The 15,701-nt window shown below is 46.3% G+C and overlaps 1 protein-coding gene across 12 annotated transcripts in view; it reads left to right on the top strand.

Moving 5' to 3' along the window:
- Positions 1–11,192: 11,192 nt before the first annotated feature.
- Positions 11,193–15,701, top strand: part of GSS (glutathione synthetase) — a 79,643-nt gene continuing 75,134 nt past the window's right edge. For 8 of the 12 annotated variants that reach the window (XM_073792907.1, XM_073792910.1, XM_073792908.1 and 5 more), the window contains exons 1-3: positions 11,193–11,301; positions 14,007–14,141; positions 14,921–14,998. In XM_073792907.1, coding sequence (XP_073649008.1) covers positions 14,013–14,141; positions 14,921–14,998 — 207 coding nt within the window. In that variant the 5' untranslated portion in view covers positions 11,193–11,301; positions 14,007–14,012. Of the gene's footprint in view, positions 11,302–11,400; positions 11,539–12,072; positions 12,092–14,006; positions 14,214–14,920; positions 14,999–15,701 lie in introns of those variants that run through there. The other 4 variants (XM_019950800.2, XM_073792905.1, XM_019950801.2 and 1 more) reach the window with 4 other exon arrangements.

Here is a 15,701-nt window from a genome sequence, read left to right as displayed (position 1 = left end):
GAGTGACACGTGGGTTTCCCTCCTCCTACCTTGGTTGACAGACACTCATGGGCACTGGGATGCCAGTTCCATGAGGGCAGAGACCTAGTCTTTTTTATTCTTTGCTGCAGACCAGCCTGAGCCTGGCCATGGCACGTGTTCAATATATAGTACATCTCTGACCTTGGCCCTTAGGAAGAGCAAGGGTGTGCTGTGTAGTGGCATGACATAAGTGTGAGCAGCAGTACGGAGCAGTGATGAAGAATACGTTATCTAACGTCAGACTGCCTGAGACTGAATCCTGGCTCTGCCAATTACCAGCCATGAAATCGTGGAAAATCACTTAACCTCTTAACAATGGAGATTCGTACAAAGTACCCACCACATAGGATTCTGATGAGCACTATATGGGTTAAAACATCCGAAGTGCTTAGAACAGTGCCTGGCACATAGCAGAGACTCATGATGTAACGTGGGTTTCCCTCATATTATATTATTATTTACATTATTGTTGTTACTTTCAAGATATCTCATTAAATGAAAAAAGGGAGGAGCAGAGAGGAATAGGTGGCTGGAGGCTAGGAAAGGGACAGACTGATATTTTTTCCTCGTGTATCCTTTTATACCTTTGAATTTTGAATCATGTCTATGTATTACCTATTTCTTAAGTGTTTGCTAAATGAATAAAGGTCGCTTCCAACATATCGACCCTTGAAAAAGCAAGCCCCTACTCTGTGCCAGAGGGGAGGGCCTGGAGGAGGGCGGGTCCTCAGGGTGTGGGCTCAGTGCCCTCAGCCCTGGGTCTGAGTCCCTGGGACACCCTCTGTCCTCCAACCCAAAGGTGGAAAAGATGTATCCATGCAAGATCATCCCAGAGCAAATTGTAAGCCAGAAGGAAGGCTTCCCAGTTTCTAGGCCAAGCAGCAGGGGTGGAAGGGGCAGTGGAAAAAGGCTCCTGCCCTCTTCCCTGGCCCCAGCCCCCAACTCTTCAGCCCAAGCTATTCTTAGAACCCAGATAATGCCAGCAGTTGCTGCTGTTCATATCAGCTTCCAGAGCCACCGGGTCCTGAGAGGCTCAGTGCTGCCCCCACCCCCAGAACGCTGGCCTCTCTGCAAGGTATGGGCGTCCTGCTCGCTCTATCCACTGTATCCCGCAGGCCACTGCAGGTAGGTAAGAGGACTGGGTGGTGGGCCCCTCCAAGACTTCCCTTGCCAGGCAGCCGAGTGGAAATAGGAAGGGCTAAAGGACACCCTAGGGCATGGGCTGACCCCTGGAGGTCACCATCCAGATAGTCTGACCCGGCCTCAGCCTCCAAACTATGCTCAGAATATGAATGAAAGGGCTGGGGGCTCCGGACACGGGTTAGCCTGGGGAGCTGGGGTGGGGGAGAGTGGAAACAGCAGCAGGAGGAAAGCCTGGGAGGGTCAGTGTATAGGGGAGGGAGGACGCTAAAAAATAGGAGGAAGAGATGGCAGAAGAGGGTCTGATAGCTCTGGCTCCAGAGTCAGACTGTCCAGCTCTGCCCCTTACTTGCTATGTGACCTTGACCTTTTCCTGTTGGAGCTTCAATTTCCATCATAAAATGAGCATAACCTTATTCCATTGGGTTGTTAAGCAGAGTCAAGGAAATAATGTATGTAAAGAGCTTAGCCTGTGCCTGACACCTACAAGCCCTATGTAAATGTCTGACGACATTACCGTTGACTGTTTGAACAGGCAATGGTTCTTTTTTAGCTTTGCACCTGCAGGCACTAGGCTGGGCACATGTTAGGACTGCCTCTTGGAGTCCTTGCTCTGCCATTTACAAGCTAAGCTACCGTGAGTTAGTTACTTAACCTCTCTGAGCCTTGAGTCCTTCGTTGCAAAATGGATATACGAAGAGTACCTGCCTCATGATGTTGCTGAGAGATATAAATGAACCAGAGTGCTTAGCCCATGGTAAGAGATCAACAGTGTGAACACGCCAGCCCTGTGGTGATGTGTATGTTGGGGCAGTCTGGAGAGGAGGCCTTGGGTCTGCCACTCTGGGGATGGAATTTGAGGTAGTGCCCAGGGCAGCCAACATTCTGGAAGAGACATCCTTGTGGGCATACGTGGGAGGAAAGTCCCAGGGTCTTAAAAGACCACAGCCACCCCACTGCCAAAATCCTGTGCCAAAACCTTGGCCCTGCCTGGGGTCTCAGGATCAAGACAGGCTTGTCCCAGCCTCTGTCAGCGTCCCGTTTTGTTGAGTTCAACAAACACTCTCTGATGCCACCCAGATTGGGACTGGTTGTAGGCTTGCTCCTAAGGAGGAGTCTGTCTGGTAGAGTGGAGACTGGGGGAAGAACTCTCAGAAGACCAATTAGAGGTAGAGTGGGACGGTGGGGTGAGGTTGTGTCTCTGCCCTTGCGATCATGGTCAGTCAGCTTGGTAGGTGAAGGGCAGAGAGAGGCTTAATGAGTTGGGATTGGAAACCAACCCAAACAGTCTACCCTGGGTATCTTGAGGTGTGCAGGGTGACCCTGCACTCTCCCACATCTCAGGTTATACTGCAAGCCTCTCTGCGAATCTGCACTTTGCTAACTTAAGGGTGAGAGGTCTCCCTGAGCACAGCCCTCAGTGTTTTTTTTTTAATGGGTTGAAAATGTTGTTATTACAAATATCTCTATTTTCCTACTTAATTCTTTGGGCCTTAAATTTCATTTCCCAATCATTTTCCAATTGAAATTTTTCAGATAATTGTATAGTTACAATAATTTATAAGAAATAATACAGGACTTCCCTGGTGGCACAGTGGTTAAGAATCCACCTGCCAATGCAGGGGACACGGGTTCAAGCCCTGGTCCAGGAAGATCCCACATGCTGTGGAGCCACAAAGGCCATGCACCACAACTACTGAGCCTGTGCTCTAGAGCCTGAGAGCCACAGCTACTGAGCCCACGCGCCACAACTACTGAAGCCCGTGCGCTTAGAGCCTGTGCTCCGCAACAAGAGAGGCCACCACAATGAGAAGCCCACGCACCACAACAGAAGAGTAGCCCCGCTCACCGCAGCTAGAGAAAACCTGCGCACCACAATGAAGACCCAATGCAGCCAAAAATAACTAAATAAAATAAATTTATAACAACAAAAGAAAATGTAAACTGGAATCACACTATATTAAAAAAAAAAAAAAAAAAGAACCATCTTCCCCAGGGGCCTCTCACTCTGCTCCCTGCTGCCTTCTCCATGCCAGGCCCAGTGGATACTGCGACTTGCGTTTCTCACCTACCCAAGCCTGGGCAAGCTTCTCCTTTCTTTGCTGTCCTGGGTTTAGCTGAGCCAGGCTAACAATACAGCACAGTGCTTAAGAGTTCTGGAGTCAGACTGCCTGGGTACAAACCTTCAGTTACTCTGCCCCTTTGATCCTCTGTTCCTCATCTATAAAGCAGGAATAATAACAGCACCTACTCCACAGGGAATTAAATAATACCTATAAAAAGAAAAAGGTACAATGCCTCGCATGTGTTCAATACACAATTCTTACTATTATTTTTCTTATTATCATTATCGTCATCCCCAAACTCAGTGAATAAATAAGGGAAATACAGGGACTTCCCTGGCGGTCCAGTGGTTAAGATTCTGAGCTTCCACTGAAGGGGGCACATGTCCGATCCCTGGTCAGGGAACAAAGATACCGCATGCTGTGAGGTGCAGCCAAAAAATAATAAAAATTAAAAACAAACAAAACAAAAAACCAAGGGAAATACATCCCACCAATACAGAGACCATGAGAAGGTCCTCAAGAAAGGGTCATTCCTAAGACCGTGGGACCCCATTCTTATCATTACACAATTCCCTTCTGGCTTCTCTCTAGCTCCCTCCCTTCTTGGTGAAAGTGTGGGGAGATGGAAGGGCAAGACTATAGCCTCTCCCTGGGGTAAGGCTCCCATTGCTGGTTTCAAGGTGACAACTGCCTTTCCCCATATATAGAGAGTTGTTGGTCTCACCCAGTGCTTCCTAGCTCCAGGGTCTCCCTACAAACAGCTGGCAGTCTAGGCCCAGAGCCCTGCCATCCTCTAGCCACAGGAAGAATAGAGGGTCATCTCCTCATCAAAGAGCTGAATCCATTCTACTTTCATGCCATCCACCCACCCATGCAAATACTTACTGAAAAATAAACTTTGCTATTAATCTGGGAAATCCTAATGAGATATCATTTTACACCCACTAGCCTGGCACAATCAAAAAAGCCCAACAATACTGAGTCTTGGTGAGGATGCCGAATAAGGGCAATTCTAGTACATTGCTGGCAGGAGTGCAAATTTGTAAAACCACTTATGAGAGTAATTTTGTATTATCTAGTAAATCTGAATATGCCCATGACCTTCAACATACTGCACGAGGAGGCACATATTAGACTGTTTACCCTTTGTAACAGCAAAATAGTAGAGACAACCCCAAAGGATCATTCATAGGAGAAAAGGTAAATGAAATGTGGTATTTTTATGCAATGAAACCTATAGAGCAGTGAAAACAAATGAACTAGTTACTCTTATCAACATGGATGAATCTCCCAGCATAAGGCTGAATGAGAAAATCAAGCTGCACAAGAACACACGTTACACTGTAAAGTCCCCCAAACAGGAAAAACAGTATCATATATTTTTTTAGAAACACACACCTAGTAAAAGGACTAAAAATGCATACGACCTACCTCGCACCATGAATCAAAGACCTAAATGTAACAGCAAAACCCATAAATCTCACAGAAGACAGGTGTGAGTCTTCATGATTTTGGATTAGGCAATGGTTTCGTAGATATGACACTCTAAACATAAGCAACCTAAGGAAAAAAATAGATGAATTAGATTACATCAAAATTAAAAACGTTTGTGCTTCAAAGGACACTATCAAGGGGTGGGATAGGGAGGGTGGGAGGGAGACACAAGAGAGAGGGGACATGGGCATGTATGTATACATACAGCTGATTCACTTTGTTATACAGCGGCAACTAACACAACAATGTAAAGCAATTATACTCCAATAAAGATATTTTAAAACACCCCAATTTCTTCAATATAAAGAGGCTGCATAAAATATATAGATATTTACCAAAAAAAAAAAAAAAAGACAACATCAAGAAACTGAAAAGAAAACCCACAGAATAGGAGAAAATATTTGCAAATCATATATCTGATAAGGGTCTGGTATCCAGAATATATAAAGAATTCTTAAAACTCAATAATATTTTTGCCCTTAAAATGGGTAAAAGGTTTTAATAGACATTTCCCCAAAGGATATATACAAATGGCCAATAAGCACACGAAAACACGCTCAATATCATTAGTCATTAGGGAAATGCAAATTGAAACCATAATGAGATACCACTTCACACCCATTAGGATGGTCATAATCAAAGAGATAAGTGTTGGTGAAGATGTAAAAATTGAAACTCTCATACATTGCTGGTGGGAATGGAAAACAGTGCAGCCACTTTAGAAAACAGTCTGGCAGTTCCTCAAAAAGTTAAACATAGAGTTACCATATGACCCAGCAAGTCCACTTATATAACCAAGAGAATTGAAAACATATATCCACACAAAAACTTGTTCATGGCAGCATTATTTATAGCAAAAAGCAGAAACAACCCAAATGTCCACCAAGTGATGGATAAACAAAACGTGCTGTATTCACACAATGGAATACCATACCATAAAAAGGAATGAAATATTGATTCATACTACAACATGGATGAACCTTGAAAACATTATGGTAAGTGAAAGAAGCCAGACACAAAAGACCACATACAGGATTCCATTTATAGTAAATGTCCAGAATGGGCAAATCCATAGAGACAGAAAGCAGATTAGTGATTGCCGGGGCTGGAGACAGGGAGGAATGGGGGAGTGACTGATAATGAGTATGGGGTTCCTTTTGGGGGTGAAAATGTTCTAGAATTAGATAGTGGTGATGGTTGCACAATCTTGTGAACACACTAAAAGCCACTAAACTGTACACTTAAGCAGGTTGAATTTTATGGTATATGAATAAAAAAATGGCATAGGGGCTTCCCTGGTGGCGCAGTGGTTGAGAGTCCGCCTGCCGATGCAGGGGACAAGGGTTCGTGCCCTGGTGCGGGAAGATCCCACATGCTGCGGAGCGGCTGGGCCCGTGAGCCATGGCCGCTGAGCCTGCGCATCCGGAGCCTGTGCTCCGCAATGGGAGAGGCCACAACAGTGAGAGGCCCGCATACCACAAAAAAAAGAAAAAAAAATGGCATAGAATAATAAACACCAAATTCAGGAGACTCTTAACTTCGCCAGGGGTTGGGGAGGTGCAGTTGTAGAGGGGCACACAGGGGGCCTTCAGCTATATTAGCAGTTTTTATTTCGCAAGTGGGGTGGTGGGTATATGGTTGTCTGTTATACTAACATTTATACTTTTCTCAATGTTTTTATAATAAATAAAATTTAAAAGCATTTACTGAGTGTCAAGTAGGACCAGGCACTGGGCTACTTGGGTGGTATAATGGTGAGTAAAAGTGGATCTCACCCTTCCCAAAAGGTAGATAAAGATAAGTAGTGGGACTTCCCTGGTGGTCCAGTGGTTAAGAAGCTGTCTTGAGGGTGTCCCTGGTGGCGCAGTGGTTAAGAATCCGCCTGCCAATGCAGGGGACACGGGTTCGAGCCCTGGTCCAGGAGGATCCCACATGCCACGGAGCAACTAAGCCTGTGCGCCACAACTACTGAGCCTGTGCTCTAGAGCCCGCAAGCCACAACTACTGAGCCCATGTGCCACAACTACTGAAGCCCACGTGCCTAGAGCCCATGCTCCACAACAAGAGAAGACACCACAATGAGAAGCCCGCGCACCGCAACGAAGACCCAACACAGCCAAAAATAAATTAATTAATTTAAAAAAAATCTGTCTTGCAATGCAGGGGATGCCAGTTCGATCCCTGGTCAGGGAACTAAGATCCCACATGCCACAGAGCAACTAAGCCCTCGTGCTGCAAATACTGAGCCCACGTGCCACAACTACAGAGCCCATTCCCTCTGGAGCCCGCAAGCCACAACTAGAGAGCCCGTGCACCACAACTAGTGAGCCCACACGCTCTGGAGCTCCCAAGCCACAACTAGAAAGAAGCCCGTGCACCACAACGAACAGCCCGAGCACTGCAATGAAAGATCCCGTGTGCCGCAACTAAGACCCAATGCAGCCAATAAATAAATAAATAAATATTTTTTTTAAAAAACAATGGATAAGTAGTAAGCGGAAAAGAGGGGCTATAAGTAAGTCATCGCTCCTTTCTGGGCTCCTGTTTCCTCATGGATGAAATGAGAGCTGGACTAGAAGCTTGTTGATAGAAAGTCTCTGAGGATCCTGGGTGCTGAGGAGTGTATCCCCTTTATCAGCTCACAGCTTCAAGAATTCATCATGCACGATGAGCACACAAGCCCTAGAGTCAGTCCTGGTGCCATCAATCACCCCAAGTGGGCCTAAGGTAAAGCCCAACTGAGTCTGTTTCTTCTCAGTAAAATAGAGACGGTAACTTCTCCCTCCCAGGATTACTGGGGCATGTAAATGAGATAACACATGTAAAGTGTCCGGGACAGGCCTGGCACACAGTAAATCCTCAACACATGGAAGAGCCCTCCCTTTGATTCCAAAGGCATTTCCTGAGCAGCATGGCTGTGCCAGGCCTGTGGTAGGTAGGGGCTGGAAGACACAGGAATTCCACTCTGAATGGCCAAGCAGTGGCCCCCAGTCAGGCGTGGAGACAGCCTCATAATTCCAGGCAGAGTGATGTCATTGCTAAAAAGAGACAGCAGCCACGTGCACAAATGCAGACCTCCGTGCAATGCAGACCCTGGGATGACACAGATGTCCCAGTCAAGAGGCCCACTCTAGGCTTGGCCAGAGGCCCTTACGGGGGAAAGGCAACATACAAAGAGATTGACCTCCATTCACACTGCAGTGCAGCCCTCCTTGCCTTTTCCTTAAACTAATTTAGACTCAAGTGTTCCCACAAACCCAACAGAGTTTGCAGTGGATTCAGAAGTCAGCTTTGGGAAGCCTGAGCTCGTGGCACATCCCAAGGTACGTGTGTAGGTGCACAATGGCTAAGAGTGTAAAGCTGCATGACCTTCGGCAAGTCAGGGCATTTCTTCAAGCCTCCAAGTCCCCAGCTGTAAAATGGACATGATAACAGTACTCACCTCATAGGTTTGTGGTGAAAGTGAGATAACAACTGTAAAGCCAGCAGCCAAGTACCCGGCACTTAACGAGCAGATCAAATAAAGATTAGTCATTGTTAGAAAAAAAACAAAAAACAGATTCCATTTTGAAAGTGAGGGAAGTGGGATTCAGAGAGGTGAGAAGTCTTGCCCATAGTCACACTGATAGTTTGTGGAGTCAGGATTTGAACTCAGGTCGGAGACATGAAAGGCTCAAGACATCATAAACTCGCTCTGCTCCAAAATCTTCAGCAGGTTCCCTGATGTCCACTAAAGGGAACCTATCCTTGCCATGGAGGGAGGAACCAGCAAAGGCTTGAGGCCAGAAGGACCTCGGGCAAGTTCCCTAATCCTGGGTTCCTTGATCTGGGATCCCTGAGTAGGCCTGAAGAGGTCTCTGAATTCCTCCACATGGTCTGCTAAAAGTTTGTGTCTAATGGAGATTCTCAAAGGAGCCTATGGCCTCAAAAGTAACAAACGACTGACTTGACCTCACTTCCCATGTTTTCTTATCACCCAATGGAGATACAGTACCCACCTGGAAAGGCTCTGAGGGGATCAAATGAGATAGTTTATGAGAAGCACCTGAAACATCCCAAGCTTTCACTTAATGTTGGTTTCCTTCCCTTCCTCCCTCCCCAGCTTATTTCCATCAGTCGGCAAATATTATTGAGTATCTACTATTCCAGGTGCTAGGGGTAAAGTGGTGACCAAGACAGATATTGCCCCTGTTTTCATGGAGCTCACATTCTAGTGGAGGGAAACACATAAAATTAATAATTTCAGATACTAGTAAGTGCTATGTAGAAAATACACAGGAAAATGTGACACAGGCTGATCAGGTGGGGATGTCATCTGAGAAGGAAACATCTGAATGACAAGAAGGAGCCACTTACGCCAAGATTTAGAAGAAAAGCATCTGAGCAGAGGGAGCAAGAAAGGCAAAGACTTGCTGGAAACATCTTTGGCCAAGAGCCCCTCACTTCCAGTCCCACCACAAACTGGATCCCCTTGAACAAGTCACATAACTTCTGAGGCTCAACTGCCACATCTACAAAATGGGAATGAAAATACCTTACCTGCCACAATGTGAGAGGACACAACCAAAGGGGTGTTAAGGTCTGGGATCCTCCCCAAATCTCACAAATAGGCACATGATACACGTCATTTGGCACCCATCTTGGAAGAGGAGAACCTGCACAGAGAACCCTGGGTCATGATTTTTTAATTTCATGCTGCCCTAGAAATAGCTTCCTTTGTTCCTTGTTAGCCCGGTGGACTTCTTCTGGCACCTGGGGCCTATTATAGTAACTGCTGCTTCAGACTCTCCCTTAGGTACAAAAGCAGACAAAAGAGGGACATCATGAAATCACAGTTGTGGCAATAAACAGACCACCTATCCCTTCCTTCCCACCAACAAGATTGGAAAGCTCAGTCTGTCCTGTAGGTAATGTACATACTTTATTATTTTTTAAATATTTATGTATTTATTTATTTTGGCTGCACTGGATCTTAGTTGCAGCACATGGGATCTTCGTTGTGGCATGTGGGCTTCTTAGTTGAGGCATGCATGCAGGAGGATCTAGTTCCCCAACCAGGGATCCAGCCTGGTTTGCCTCCATTGGGAGCAAGCAGTCTTACCCACTGGACCACCAGGGAAGTCCCACATACTTTATTTAAGGAGTTGGAAACATCCTGTACCCTGGATTGGGCCGCTGATTTATAATCAGTTGGAGTTCTCTCTCCTAAATATCTCTTTAATCTGTCCCCTTCTCTCCATCTTCTCGGCCCCGCCTCATCATCTCACACCTTAACTACCTCTGAGATCTCTCTCTGGCCTTGGTCTCCCCACTTACAAACTATTTGCCATGCTGTAACCAGAACCTAACACACCATGTTTCCCTCTTCCTTAATATCCTTAGACAACTCATTGGACAAATGCTAAACTTCTTAACCTAGCATCCAAGGCTCCCTCCCCAAGACTGAGCTCCTAAAAGCCTGCTCCAACCCCCAGACCCTCCTCAGTATCTACACCAAACTCCTCATTGTCTCTAAAACAAGACTAGCCACATTCAGGATTATTTGCCTTTGCTGTTTCTGCTCCTGCTACTTGGTACACTAGTCCCTTTCCTGCCTCTAACCTCCACCCCTACTTCCTTCACTGTTTACACACGCTTACCTGTCCTTCAAGACCCCAAAAGCCTTCCGTACTTCCCCAGAAAAACACTGTTTGCCTGTCTACCTTTTTAATCAGAGGTGAAAGCCGGGGCTCTGTCTTATTCATGGTTAATTCCCCAGAGCCCAGACTGATAAATTCAGTTTAATTAAAATTCATATCAGGTGCTTCAGACTGAGAAGAATCCTATCACAATCCAGAAAGAAGGCACAGTTAAAGAACTGGGGAGCTGCCAAGGGGTGAGATGGAGGTAGGGATAAAAAAACCTGCATTAAAAAAAAAAAAACTGCACCAGATCCTGATGCGAGTGATATTGGACATTTTGTGAAACACTGGATCACCCTCAAACGTTCCTAACTTTAAAACTGCTGGAAAAATGAAATTACTTTCCTTTTGCCATTAAGGCTTTTCCTGCAGCTGTCCCAGGGTTGGAGAAATCAGGTGTTCTTTTCTGGGACCCAGCTGGGTTCCAACACTGGTTCAGCCTTTAACGTGTTATGGGACCCTGCGCTGGGCTCTGTCTCTGTCTCTGGGCCTCTATTACCACACCCACTACCACCAACTGTGTGTCCCCAAGGTAGTGACTGTCCCATTCTGAGTATCAGCTTCCCCATCTTGCGTCGGAAGTCAGCAGTTGCGACGCCCTACGAGCTTTAGCTTTTCAAACCCGTAGCTCCCGGCGGCCCCAGCACGACTCCTCCCTTTCTTCCCAAGGTGCTGTTCCAAAGCTGTCCTCACACGGACCGCCCCTTCCCAGCCACCGTCCAGCTCCGCTGCTCTTTAAGCCCTGCCTGGGGTGGGGTGGGGGGGCGGATTGTGTGTGGGGGGGTTGGTGGTGGGAGGGGACGCGCAAGCGCGTTGGATCACATCGAGGCCCCGCCCCCTGAAGCTCCGGTGAAGGCGCGAGGGGGCCTGAGTACAGAGAGCGGCAGGACGACGAACGAGTAGGTTGGGGCACGGCAACGGCGGCCGGCAAGGGTCACGTTTCTTCGGGAGGAAGGCCATGAGGGAGGGGTCTGTCAGCGATTGGAGCCCCGGAGACCAGGAGATGTCGCAGCTCATACCCATGGCAGGGACCTAGAAGCTGGTGTCCAGTGAGGGGGTGGGGTTGGTGCTTCTCGATTGCAGATTTCCTAGATCTCCTGACTCCAGATTGTGCTGGTGTCGGGCGCTCGGTGCCGGTGAGACTAGAGCCGGAGTTTTTTTTTTTTAAAACAACAAAAGTGGAAGCGATTAGAACCAAACTTTGCCTCTGGTGGGAGCGAGCGGGCCGTGAGGTGGGGCAGGCCTGGGCAGGAGACCGTGTTGTTGCCCCGGGCCTCACGCAGGCATTGGCCTCGCGCTTGCTTTTAAGTCCGACCGGGGTTTTCTTGTGGGCGTGTTAAGGCTTTTGGTGATCTGGCTCCAATATGTCATTCATTCATCATTCTTTCATTTAACATTCATTGAATACTGTAGTAGGCGCTGGAGCTAGAGAAGTGATCAAGACACACTATTCTCAATGATACAGGGGAAATTAATGGGTCGTAGAGAAAAGCCCTGGGCGGGGAACAGGGACGGCTTCTGAAACTAAGTCGTGAGCGGTGGGGATTGTCCCAAAGAGAGACGACAGCAAATGCCAAGGCCTGGAAGCGGGAGACTAGCCGGTGTGTCCTGAAGATACATCACTCCGAATCTGTTTCGTGCCTAGGGAAGAGATGGCGGTAGTCGGAACCACGCCTCCTAACGGTGAAGGTGGAGAGAAATTAAGGAATTTAGAGTACTGTATACTGAGATAGAATCCACAGGATTTGGGGAGAATGGGGTGTAGGAAAGACGTATGTACAAGGCTTGGGTGCCTGGGTCGGGTTCATCAAGAGTAGGAGCAGATTTATGGGGAGACAACAACACATTCTATTCTGGTTCTATGGAGACGCTCAGTAAGCAGTTGGATATTCTCCGTTGAAGGTCAGGAAAAGCACTGCAGTGAAGTTATAGATTCGAGTGTCATCAGCAAAACAGAAATAAAGCCACAAGAAGGATTGAGACTGTAGAATGAGAAAAACAAAGGGCCCAATTAGCACTTCTCATAGCAATTATTTTTGTCTTATCTTTCTCTGCGTCCTCAGTCAGGGTCCTGGCATTAGATGCCAATCAGTAAAAACCCAACAGCAGGTGGAGATAATAGAATCCCAGAGTTGTGAAGAGATGGGGGCCAATGGAGGGTTCCATTGCTCTAATGTCAGAGTCACAGCTTCTAGTCTTGGCTCTGCCACCAGGCTGCTGGTTGACCTCTGACAAGTCTTCTACCTGTAAAGTAGGTACAGCCAAAAAAGAAGCTCCCATGTATAGAGCTTCAAACACTGCTAAGGAACTACACACAGGTTTTTTTTTTTCCATTTAATCCACATGGTGACCTTATTTATAAAGGAAGTAATTATTATGGATTCAAACCCAGGTCTGACTGACCTCAGAGCTTTGTTCTCTACTATGACTGCCCTTATCTATGTCTCACCTGACAGGGTTGTTGTCAGGACCCTCTTGAAGTCACATGCTCATTCTTTCAAAACATTGTGCTGAGGCCGACAGACTATCATTATTGGTCTAGCACCAGTTCTGTCATGGGGAGTGGGGGATGGAGCTGAATGTGATGGAGGTTACTTGTCATTCTCCAGCTCTCTTCCTGGGACCACTGAGCTGGGCAGCCATGTTCTAATGACTGGTGTTTCCAGATTTTTATCCAGATTTTCTTACACCCCTGGGGCCTACTGCAAAATCAGTGAGTGTCAAAGTGTGAGTTGGTTCACCCTGTGTGTCTCTGGCAGCCAGTTGGACTCCTCCTATTACATTGGGCACTTGGGTTTCAATTATTTCTATCCTGCTAATATGATTTCTCAAGAATATTTTCTGTCTTTTGGTTCTATGATGATAGATGTCCATACAAGGAATGTAATCATTTCCTGCTAGTGAGTTTGCCTCTGGTTAGTATGAGGGAGGAGTTCACCTTATTTGCATTTAATAGTATTCCACAAAGAGCTCCTTTCCCCCACTCCCACATAATTTATTTGAAACCTGCCGACATGGGTTGTTGGAGCTAGAAGGGAAATTAATAATATATTGCAGCAGTTCCCGTCCCAGGAAAATTTATTAAAAATACAGAGCTTCAGCCCTTCCCTCCCCTCAGACCTCTTGAATCAGAATCTCTAGTAGGGCCCAGGAATCTGTATTCTTTTCCAAGCTCTCCAGAATATTCAGCCGGTTTGGAAACCATGGTCTACCCCAGACCCCTTGTTTCACAGGTAGAGAACCTGCAGCTCTGGGAGGAGAATGAACTTGCCACGATCACATATGTTATTAGTGCCTCTTTCTCCAATGGAAAGCATTGGGCTGGGAGTCCAGAGACCCGAGTTCAAGTCCAGGTTTTACTAGTCATTACCTTGGGCAAGTCATTTCATCTCTCTGAGCCTCCGCTTCCTTACTGTGAGAATAAGGTCATCATTGGATTAGGACTCAAAAGAAGGAGTGTCAGTGGAAATGCTTTGTCAAGCTTTCCATTTTGTGCTCATGGAAATTGTTAAGAACTGCCAGCCAGTGTTCTCTCCCCCGTACCACACTGCCAGTTGTGGGGCCCCAGGCCATCTGTCAGCCCTTCTCTCTCCTTCTGTTGCAGGTCGGGATGGCCACCGGCTGGGGGAGCCTCTTGCAGGATGAACAGCAGCTGGAGGAGCTAGCAAGGCAGGCTGTGGACCGGGCCCTGGCGGAGGGAGTGTTGCTGAGGACCTCACAAGAGCCCAGCTCCTCGGATGTAAGCCCCTGACCCCTCCTCACAGCACTGACCACGCTGCTTGGGTCCTACTAGGCCCCTGCCAGGCTGGAGGCAGCTCCTTTGGATTATCTTTTTTTTCAATAACTAAAATTGATCTCTAGAAGTATGTAAAGTTAAAAAGCACCACGCTAGAGTAATCAAATTTAAGTCTGGGGCTTGACGTGTGACTTAGGCAAGTTACATAGCCTCTCTCAGCTACAGTTTCTTCAAATATAAAAAGGAATAATAATGGGGACTACCTCATGGAGTTGGTAAGAGAATTAGAAGGTAATTCATGTGAAGCACCTTGCCCAGTAAACTGTTATTTTTTAAGGGCCCCTAGTCACCCTGCCTTCCCTGTAATTAGTTTGTGGTATATCCTTCCAGGTCTTTCTCTGTGCATTTACATACATATATATGTATATAAAGAAATATAGTTGACCCTTGAACAGTGCTGTGGTTAGGGGTGCCAGCCTTCTGCGCAGTTGAAAATCTGCATATAACTTATAGTCGGCCCTCCATATGTGCGGTTCCTCTGTATCAGAGGTTCAGTATCCACGGATTCAACCAACCTCAGATTGCGTAGTACTGTAGTATCCACGATTGAAAAACATCTGCGTATAAGTGGACTCGTGCAGTTCAAACCCATGTTGTTCAAGGGTCAACTGTATATAGTTTTTAAAAGACAAATTGGATGATATATATTATGCTGTGATATATTTTTGTTTTCTTTTCATTTAACAATCTGTCTTGAACTCTTTCCAACTCCCTCCATAAAGGTCAGCTTCATTCTGATGCATAGGATTCCAAGTGTGAATGGATCACAGTTTAGCTTTCCTCTACTGATGGCTATTCTGGTAATTTCTAACGTTTTATGACTACAAATAGCCCTACAGGGAACGTCCACGTACATGCCTGTTTGGGCACCTGTATGTTTCTCTAGGGTTGATACATAAAAGTAGAACTGCTTAGTCTAAACCACATCTTTAAAAAATCTCATCCTTTAAAAAAGAAAAACTTTTAATTTGGTGACTAAGTAAGACATTTTCAAGCTTCAAAATTCAAAGGGTATAAGAGTTTACAGTTTAACCCTCCCTTCCACATTCCCTAGCCACTCAGTTCTCCCTCCCTGAAGGCAACCGTGTTTTAGTATTCTTGTTTATTCTTTAGTTAGTTTACTCATAACAAGAAAATACGTATATATTCCTTTTCCCCATTTTTTACACAAAGAAGACATATTAGACATATAACATTAGATATGTTAAGACTAGCCTTAACATATACCTTATGATTATCCACATTAGTAACTAAGCCACATACTTTTTTTTAAAACCAATTTCTAGATTTATTTATTTATGGCTGCTTTGGGTCTTCGTTGCTGCACGCAGGCTTTCTCTAGTTGCTGTGACTGGGGGCTACTCTTCGTTGTGGCACGCGGGCTTCTCATTATGGTGGCTTCTCTTGTTGCGGAGCATGGGCTCTAGGCGCGTGGGCTTCAGTAGTTGTGATACACAGGCTCAGTAGTTGTGGCTCGTGGGCTCTAGAGCACAGGCCCGGTAG

The sequence above is a fragment of the Tursiops truncatus genome, chromosome 15 (assembly GCF_011762595.2).
Source record: "Tursiops truncatus isolate mTurTru1 chromosome 15, mTurTru1.mat.Y, whole genome shotgun sequence".
Classification (NCBI taxonomy): Eukaryota; Metazoa; Chordata; class Mammalia; order Artiodactyla; family Delphinidae; genus Tursiops; species Tursiops truncatus.
The sequence above is the reverse complement of the archived record's forward strand: the minus strand, read 5'-3'. Positions and strand labels throughout refer to the sequence as shown.